The sequence below is a fragment of the Cyanistes caeruleus genome, chromosome 10 (genome assembly GCF_971803275.1).
Source record: "Cyanistes caeruleus chromosome 10, bCyaCae1.hap1.1, whole genome shotgun sequence".
Taxonomy (NCBI): domain Eukaryota; kingdom Metazoa; phylum Chordata; class Aves; order Passeriformes; family Paridae; genus Cyanistes; species Cyanistes caeruleus.
In genome coordinates, this window is record NC_141710.1 from 10,436,210 (window position 1) to 10,445,986 (window position 9,777).

A 9,777-nucleotide genomic window follows, 5' to 3' on the forward strand; every position below is an offset into this window, starting at 1 on the left:
TCCATGTCGTCAATAAAAATATTTTCAATTCTATGTTCTGGAGTAAACAAACTGGCAAAAGAAAACAACAAAAATGTCAAAAAGTTTTAAGAAGAAAGAAAAAAAAAAGAATAAAATCAGGCTGTTTCCAGACATCTCCATTCTCAAAGGATTTATGAAACTCTGCAAGGCATTGCATGTCCTTTTAAAGCACTGTCTGTAAAATATTCAGAATTTAGAAAGGGGTATAGAAAATGAAAAGATGATTACGAGGCAAAGATGCATCTATATTCATTTGAAATGGGAATAAGAGTATTAGCAGAACACTAAGGTTGGGTGTCAAACACTTGGAGCTTTGAGTATTTTTTATATGGAGACAATCAGAATTGATGAATTACACTGCATCATTACTTTGAAATTATGACAAATTTAATTGATTATAGATTGTGTAAAATAAAGCAATATTTCAAATTTGGATACTAAGTATCATGAACATTGTGTTCTCAGCTGACAAGTTCTTCTTTTCCCATTCTGTAGCACACAATTAGCTTTAATTGCAGCTGAACAATCACTTGTTGGACTGAAAGGAACTTGGTTTGAATTCTTATTTTTAGATTCTCAGTTTGGAATATTTTCAGTGAATGAGATGAATGAATGCCCAGTCTGAAATAGTGTGGCTTTTATTTAGAATTAAAACCAGTGACAATGTGCATAGGGAAAACCCTCTGAAAGAGTTGACGTGGCACTCTCCCATGTGTGACCTCCTTAATGTCATGTGTGGCTGTAGATGAATTACAGAGTGCCAGGATTACTTCTCAAAAATGGCTTGAAATTTTTCTGATACAGCTCTTTAGGTGATAAAATAGCAAGAAAATAATTTTTAGGTGGGAAGCTATCATTTTATTTCTCTAAGGCCGTATGGACAGAGTCAAAGGTGCCTGTGTCATATTTGCTCTACTTTCATGGCTAATACAAGTGGGGTTTATATTTGACTTTGCATCATGTACACCACATGTGTGATAGTTTGACAGCACTCAACACAGTTATAATGTCTGTCATAGTTTGCTCTTAGAACTTAAGAAGAATTGCATCAGTTAGGGATACAAGGCAAATTGTATCAATTTGAAAACCCCAAAACTCCAACACGATTTAGTTGTTTGACTTGTGGGGTTTTTTTAAATCTCTATTTAGAGGTAGTTCACATTTTACATAGCAGAAATTAAATGTACTTAAATTATAGATTTTAATTTTTTTACCTTTAGGAACAGGTACATGCAAATTTTAAAAATCCATGCAAAGGGCATAAAAATGCAATATATTATCAAAGGAAAAGTATGTATACATTTTCTTTTACAAAAAGCAATTTTTTTATTTAAAACTTTCTGGATTACATCTAGTCCCAGTAATTCAAATTCAGAAATGCCATGATGGTTTTAAAAATGGACAGAAAAGAATGATGAGTTAAAAGAGTGGAGCTGGTGAAGGGAAATGAAGAGTGTGGATTGAGTGAAGTGTCAATCAGCCAAGCTAAAAGACTTTATTCATGTTTAACAGTGTTCAAGGTGCTTTTGAACTGATAGTTGAGTAATGTGCAAACATAAAATCTTTAGTATCATTGTTATTACTTTATTACCAAGGTGGCCAAGGTGCATGCCACTGCTGCAGTGTTTCGCTTATTCTGTTAGCAGTCTTAGGAAATGAGTTGGAAGATTGGGCTGTCTCCCTACGCTCAAAGCAGCCCAGACCATTGAAGTTGTGATTGATTCATTTGCACTCCGCGTGTGAGAACATCCTTCACGAGCACTGCCAACTTGGCACCTGTTGGTGTCCTGCTGAAACACAGGAAGTGCTTTAAAGCTCTGTAAATGCGTTCGGTTTCCAAGAAGGCCTCCTCACCCGCGGGGCCCCTCCGGGCCCGTCCCCGCTCCCCGCGCCGCGGGCGGGGCTGCGCGGCCGCCGCCGGAGGGTGGCGCTGCCGCCCGCGCTCCCGCCGCGTCCCCGCCCCTCCGCCATGGCCGATGTGGAGGACGGGGACGAGCCCGGCGCCCCCCACTCGCTGCCGGGCTCCGCGGGCTCCAAGGCGGGCGCCCCCGACAAGATGTTCTCGCTGAAGAAGTGGAATGCTGTGGCTATGTGGAGCTGGGACGTGGAGTGCGACACCTGCGCCATTTGCCGGGTGCAGGTCATGGGTAAGCGCCGGCCGGGCCGCCATGGCCGCGGGGCGGGGGGCCTGGGCCGGGCCTGGGCCCGTGCCCGCCGCCCTGGGCACGGCGGGCGCAGGGCAGGGACGCGGTTTCCGGTAGAAGGGGGGAGGATGATCCCTCCCGCCTCCGCTTCCTCCTCCGCGCCTTCCCGGAGGAGGAGAAGGAGGAGGAGGAGGGCCCCGCGGGGGCCGGGCCGCCGCGCTCCAGCGGCCACACGCGGTCCCGTCGGGCGGCGAGTGTCCCCCCCGCCGGGTGCTCGGTGACCCCTTCCCCTGCAGTGCCGCCTTCGGCGTGAGGGCTGGTGCCCGTCTGCGGCACTGCCTTACAGCTCAACCGAGTGCTGCATTCCCGGTGTGCTCTTTGTGGGGTGGGTTTTGTTAAGGGTCTTTTGTTCGGTTTGTTTTTTGGGTTTTTTTTACGAAGCAGTTACGGATGTATATATAAATTCATTTTGCAAATCTCTTACATTAGGGTGCCTGGCACTACTTCACAAACGTGATTATTGCTGCAGTTGAACACACATAAATGTACTGAGATCTCTACTGAGTAAGGGGTTAATGTACTTGGTTTTGAAATCCAGACACTGTTTGAAACACCTTCATTGTTTACCTATATTGTTGTTTTCTGACATCTTTGTCAAATACGATATTTATCTTGGTTCTTCGAAAACGGCTACAATTCTTCCTTTACTGTGTGTGCATATCCAATTTTTACTATTGGGCTGAGTCATCCTAGATAAAACTGTCCTCTCAGTTGGGTGTGTGACGCTTTGGCCGGACAAACGACCCAAGAGCACCTTGCTTCTGTAGGGCCAGGAGCCATGATACTGAAAATGAAGTCAGGATTTGGTTTAACAGAAATGAGACAAAATATGCAATTCTGTTAGTTCTCATAAGTGTTTTTAGTGGGAAGATTCTTTGGAATAAAGGAGGCAAAAGGGTGCACTAGAGAAAAAAAGATGCAGCACAAACTGAAGTGGTGGGAGATTGATCTTTTACATAAGGATGTTTTGAAGATTATTTGCTTTTTTATGGTAAACAGAGACCACTCTGGAAATATGAAATTGGCTTCATTTGCCGTGTAAACCGTAATTTAAAAAATGTATTTATCCCCATTGTGGCTAGCCTGTTACATGACATTATAAAAAATGTCTTAAATTAACAAAATCTTACCCAGAGCAATTATAAATGTTAAAAAAAAATATAATATTTTCTCATAGCTAGACCAAGAGAGTACTTTTAATCTGAAATTAGAAAAAAATCTGAAAAAATCTAGTAATCGTTTTTTTGGGAACAAACCACATTGTTAGAATGTGAAACTTGATCATTACTGACTTCAGTTTAGCAATTTTGCGTTGACCCTGCCAGAGTGGGTCTGGCTCCTGTAGAGCCACTGCGTCTGCAGTAACCTTAGGTGGGAGGTAGTGCCAGACTGAGACTGGCACTTGTTGCAAGTTAGTTTGTTTGATTTTTGTAGGGAAGGAGGTGTTAGCTCCTTAACCATTTTATATTGGTTTAACTCATTGAACCAATGTGGTCTTAGATACACAAGGGAAGGAGGCAGCAATGCAGGTGTCAGCAGGGAAGTGCAGGATTGCAGCTGGAGTGGCTTTGCTGTCCTTAGCTTTTCAGACTGACCCCCTTGGGGTTATGATGTAGGAATAGGGACAGGTTACTTAGGTGTGGTGGCAGTGATTTCTGTCCTTGGCTCTCTGTGCTGCTTCTGTCTGAAATTGCAACTCTAGGGCTCAATAGGACAGCTGATTTATTCTTTCTGCTCTGACCCCAAATCATCAATCAAATGTGGGCTCCCACACACCCTGATACAAGTTGAAGCACTTCGGCTGAATCTCCCCAGCACCTTGGCCCTTAACTGCTGTGGAAATATAAATTGTAGGAACAGACAACAGGAAAGTTGTGCTTTTGTCTCAGTGAGGAAGGGGCAGCCGTTTTAGAGCTCTCTCTATCACCTGAGAAGAGGAGGAACGTCTGGGCAGATTTATTCTAAAATAGAATATTTTAGAATAGGCCCTATCTGGCCAGTATAATATAATTTATATAATATTATTTATATATAATATAAAAAATTATATAATATAATTTTGTTTTCAAAAAGAGCAAAAATACTCAAATCTAAATTCCTGTAGCACATTACGGTTTCGTCTTCTGGGAGAATATGCTCCAACTATTAACATGTAAGCCAGTTCCAACCTGCAGGACATTTGTTTAAACTAGTTCTTTTTCTTTGGAGGAGATGAAGATGTGTTTCCTTACGTAATGGTTGAGCACTTTCTGTTGTGCATGATTCGTGCATGTGTGTCTGTGGCAGTCCATGGTGGGGCAAAGGAGAAGCAAAGGTGTTTTTCCACTGTATGTGTGGCATATGGGAAGCCTGGAAGTTGTCCGGCTTCCCATATGCCCATAGGACTCTTATTGAGTCCTGGACCTGCCATCCAATCCTAAAACCACAGACTGGAATACATAAAGATAATACATATTTTTAATTAGATATTATTCCATATTTATTAACATATATTATCAGCTGTACCACTATATTTGTATGTGTGTGACTCCTGTGAAAATCAGATGCAGGTACTTGTTGAGGGAAGCTGCTATAAAAAGTAATAGGTGGTGGGAGTTGTGGTGAGAGATTCACAGCCTAAAAAATCAAAATTGTGAATGACTTCCTTTAAAGGAAATGCTGACATCTGAAAAACAAAGTCCTGTAATTAGGGTTTGGCTTTGTGCTTGCTTTGGTCTTAGTATGCCTGAGTGCCTTGGCACAAATCTGCGGGCTTTTATATCTACAAAATGGAGAAGGCTTTTTTTCAGCAAAAGTTATGAAAATACCAAAGCAATGGAAAATAAACAAAACATGCTGGAGGGTTCAGAGTCCTTCTGATCTCTTTCAGTTATAAATTTCATTGTCATTTGCATAGTTTTAGAATGTAAGGAGCCTGTTTAATGTTAAAGGGCTCAAGTTGACATCAAAACTTGAGATTTTTACCTCTGTAAATTTGTATTAGAGTTTATATTTTCCTCTGACAAACCTATTCTTAAGATGGAATCCTGAGAATCAAATTGAGTTTGTTCTTGTTTACTTTTAGATGCCTGTCTTAGATGTCAAGCTGAAAACAAACAAGAAGATTGTGTTGGTATGTAGTGACTTCATTCGCTTGTTTTTCAATTGAAGCTTCTCTCAGTATGGTGCATTTTAAAGTTTGAAGGGAATACTGATTTTAGTAATGCTCAAAAGTAAACTGGTGTTTTGTTCTACGTTGTATTGTCTTTTTACATTAGTAATAATTTATGCATAATTTTTGAGCAAAAAAATCAGTTTTCATATCAGCTGTCCTGTAAAACAAAACAGCTTCCAATTTCCTGTCAACACATACACAACTAAGAGATTTAGGTTTCTTTCACTGTTTTGTGAACAGTGTTGTGTTCACATATTTGAGATCATAATGTACATTTTTGAAGTGGGTAGGAAAAAGCTACTTTTTTCTTCAGAGTTGCATGCCAGAAAACAATTGTAGTACAAGTAAAAATCCTCTGTTCTGAAATAAATGTATGTCTGAGTTAGGAAGTGATATTTTTCCCACTATTAATTCACAGATAATGGAGGCAATGGCTTGGTTGTTCAATTTTCATTTTCAAGAGTGGAATCACTTCAGTTTAAACATAATCATACTTTCAGTGCCTGTGTATACAAAAGAAAGTCTTAATTCTGACTGTTTAAATATGAAATAGTGAAAACTGTCTCAAAGAATTTGATTTAAACCTTTATGACAGCTTTTAAATGAGTGGTAAACCTTTCCATGCTGTTGAGCTTTGTGTTTTGAAGAGTATTGTCTCAAAAAAAACCCACTGGGGTTTTTTGATTATTGTTTTAATGGGAATAGGGTTTTCCTGTTCCAGATATCTTAATTGGCTTGCCAAGTTTCCTATTTAAGATAGACAGGAAAACTTATCATTTACAGCACTCCTTTGGTTGTTACCTTTGTGGTCCTGTGGGGAAAATGTGAGCTAATAAGGAAAAAAAGCCAAGTAACTACATTTTAAAGTATTATTCAGGAGTAAATAGGTAACGGATAACAATTTTTGTAGTCTTGGAACAACTGTAGCCTGTGACTAACTCCTGGTGTAAAATCCTATTTTAAGATTGTATACTGTGCCATATGTGCCTCCTTGCTATCACACATTTCAGTTCAAACAGTGCATTTCACATGAGAATTTGGTGGTATGCTCTGGTATGATAGTGAGTCAGTAGTGCATTGGCTTTATTTTGGTACTGGAGAAGATCAAGGGGAAAAACTTTAATAATTGCACTTATTTCCTGGGCAGAACTGCTAAATGTGTTTATACAGTCACAAAACCTTCTCACTTTAAACAAGGTGAGAATATATGCATTTCTTTTTTTTTTAATATTTGGAAGTAAGTAAAAGGCTTGATGATGGAACTGACTATCCATCAGCATGATAATAATCCAATCTCAGTGGATTAATCAGTGATGACCTGTTTTGTCTCTAAAGTTTCCAGTGGTTATTATTTGAGAAGAGTGATAGTTTGAACCTTGCTGTAGGTGTTGATTGAACAGCTGAGTGTGACTGGAACATGTTCTTTCTTCTCTTTCAGTGGTTTGGGGAGAATGCAATCATTCCTTCCACAATTGCTGCATGTCCTTGTGGGTGAAACAGAATAATCGCTGTCCCCTCTGCCAGCAGGACTGGGTAGTCCAGAGAATAGGCAAATAAAAACTGGAGGGTTTCTTTCTGTTGCACTTGTTGGAACGGTGTGTGCATTATGCCCTGTGCTCATGCAGAACTGAACGTGTCTGTCAGGACATGGCTCACTTGGTTTATCTGCTCCAGAGTGGGTTTGGTGCAGGCCATGGTCAGGCTCACTGCAAGGGTTCCACAATTGAAACAGCACATCAACAGAACTACATCAACAAATGTATCTGCTATGATTAAACTGTTGTCTGTATCAGAGCATAGAAACCTACTGGTGCATATTATAACCCTAAACACAGAGCAGTTAATGCTTTTCCTTTGATAAATTAATTAAATTGAAAGATTCACCTTACCTGGTCTGATACACTGTTTAGTTTACTGTCAGGATAAAGAAAATGTTTCCTAAGTACTATTGTATGCAAAACCACAGTCAGTGTGGTTTTTAATAAAATATTCTGGGTTTTAATCTAAAATGAACAGTGTGTAAAACATTTGCTATGTGCTTTTTCCATCACACTGTATTAAACATTTCTAATTTAGGTTTTCTTAATGACTTTCATTTTGTTATATCTTCAAGTCTGTTGCTCTGTTATGTTCTAGACATGATTTATACAACTATAATGTTAAAATTTAACCATGTTAAATTTTTTTTATTTATATTTCTGTTGGTGATCATGGAGACATGTATTTTTAATCCAAAGATTTTTGGTAAAAAGACTTGTATTTGATACCAGTTAACTAGAGGTGTTGACAGTCTTGCTGGTTAGCTGATTAATATAGGAAGCAAACAAAAGCGATAATTTAAATAAGCCAAGGAAAAGAGGCACTAACTAAATCTAGGGGAAAATGGTAAATTGTAATTTCATGAAAATTTATTGAATAGAAATTTCTTTATTTTCTTTTTATTGGTCACAGTGCTTTGGAAGCATTTTTTCATTTTTGTGGAAATCCTGAATATAGCATCTTTTTGAATTTTTTCTTGCAGCTGTTTAAGTGCTTGCCTCTAACTTTGTCCTTTCCCTAAATATCCAAATTACTATGAATTTGAACATATGCTGTGGGATTTTTAAAATATATGTAATGGAGAAGTAGAATTACTGGTTTAAATCTGTAACAAATTCAGGCTTAATAAAATGGTTAATCAACATGGGTGAAATTGAAGCAATATAATATGCATTGTTTACCTCAAAATTATCATCTTTAATGTTTACTGTGTTTCTCAGTAGATGTATTTCTGTCTAATTCTATGTACATTTAAAGAGGTTTATCTTCATTGTATAAAGTAGTTCCAATCTTTGTCATTAAGCATATTGCAGAGCTTACTGTGGTTTTGTTTAATACTGTAGTCTTGTTTTAAAGATGTTTGATTTTTTAAATGTAGCTTTTGTTAATTACACACTAAAATAACAAATCCTGAGTTGCTGTTACACTGTATCACATCAGTTGTTATTATGCCAGATGACATCTGTCTTAAAACTGAATACAAATGTAAAATGTGTTAACAGTAGTAATGAAGTGCCTATAGCATTTACATTGCTGTGGCGTATTTCTGTTCGTGTAAAAATATTCCCAAAATTTTTGCAAAAAAAAGAAATCTGAGTAAATGTGAGAATAAATTTTAGCTGTCACAGTCAAACTGTATCTTACCTACCTTACACCTGTTTTCTTTATCCACATTTGATCCCAGGCTCCATCCTATGACCTCTGTTAGTGCCATCTAGTCCCATCAGAGGACTTTTCTTCATTTTTCTTTGATTTATAGGTGAATATTGAAAGTACCAAACCCTGCTTTTTTTTTGCCTGTCATGTACATGGCAAGAGCAGCTGAGAATTACAGTTGTTGAAGAGTTTTTCTGACCTGTCAGCATAAAGGGGTGATGACATAAATGAGGTATTAGGGAAGTTAATGTTGAAATCAAAGCAGCTGGTATTTTTTGTGTACCTGTTTGCATATTATATCTTGTTGACCAGTAATTGAGGTTCACCTAGAACATAAAGTAATGAATTTTAAGTCCTGCATGTTTTCTCTGTGATTTAGAGATTAGCCGAAGTCCCAGTCTTTCTATGAGCTTTACACCAGAGAACTTCTCCAAATCATACCTTGATATGCTTGATTTAGCATGGTTTTTAGTATATCCCCATGTTCAGTTCTGTAATTGTTCACCTCTTGTACACGCAAAATAAATAATTTTTGCTTCTTACCCAGACATACTGTTTTATGAGCAGGTAACCCTACCTTAAATAGTTTATCAACTAATAGATTAATGCTGATCTGCTTTTCTCCTGTGTTTAATAAACGCTGAGCAGATTTGGATAAGTCAGCAAGCAAATCTCAAAAGTGACTGGAGTAATATGTTCAATGATCATGATGTTTTATTCTTCTTTTCATGAAGTTATGTTATTTTAGAGAAAGTTTATGTTCCACAGAAACTGGGATAGATTCTAATTAATTTGATAGAATGGTCTTTGGAGTTGTAAATGTGTCTGTCTTATGTAGGTGCTATAAGCATTAGGTATTTTCTTGATTTGCTTAGGCATGAATATACCAGTATTTGGTCTAAGCTTGAGTTCAGCTTTAGGGCCCCAGCTACTAGCCATTTATGCTGCACTTTGAGCTGTGGTGGATATTCTGGCCAAACATAAAAAAGACCCAACTGAATTTTAGGAAATTAGAAGCTTTATTTAAAAAAAAGCTGAAACTGAAGCTTTATTACCTCCTTTCATGCCTTTCTATACCCAGGGTATTATAGGAATGTGTTGCTGTAGGCCCCATTTTCAGGACAGCCACCAGCAGAATTCCTGGTTTCTTCCATTGGCTCTTTGCAGTGTTGTCCACACTTTTGGCTGCTCTGTTGAGCCTTT

General features: G+C 38.4%; 1 protein-coding gene across 2 annotated transcripts; it reads left to right on the forward strand.

The window, feature by feature from the left end:
• Positions 1–1,902: 1,902 nt before the first annotated feature.
• Positions 1,903–9,116, forward strand: RNF7 (ring finger protein 7). 2 transcript variants are annotated; one of them, XM_086844993.1, is made up of 3 exons: positions 1,903–2,168; positions 5,290–5,337; positions 6,818–9,116. In XM_086844993.1, the coding sequence occupies exons 1-3, from the start codon at positions 1,991–1,993 to the stop codon at positions 6,934–6,936; spliced, it is 345 nt and encodes a 114-aa protein (XP_086701119.1). In that variant the 5' UTR covers positions 1,903–1,990; the 3' UTR covers positions 6,937–9,116. The 2 variants fall into 2 exon arrangements, with proteins under 2 accessions (XP_086701119.1, XP_086701121.1); XM_086844995.1 differs by having other exon boundaries at positions 1,958–2,161; positions 6,818–8,551.
• Positions 9,117–9,777: the final 661 nt, after the last annotated feature.

Bases quoted from the DNA above. Each gene is read 5' to 3' on its own strand.
- RNF7 (XM_086844993.1), top strand. From the start codon at position 1,991: ATGGCCGATGTGGAGGACGGGGACGAGCCCGGCGCCCCCCACTCGCTG. The intron at 2,169-5,289 runs GTAAGCGCCGGC...GTTTACTTTTAG, and splicing joins TTGCCGGGTGCAGGTCATGG to ATGCCTGTCTTAGATGTCAA. The intron at 5,338-6,817 runs GTATGTAGTGAC...CTTCTCTTTCAG, and splicing joins CAAACAAGAAGATTGTGTTG to TGGTTTGGGGAGAATGCAAT.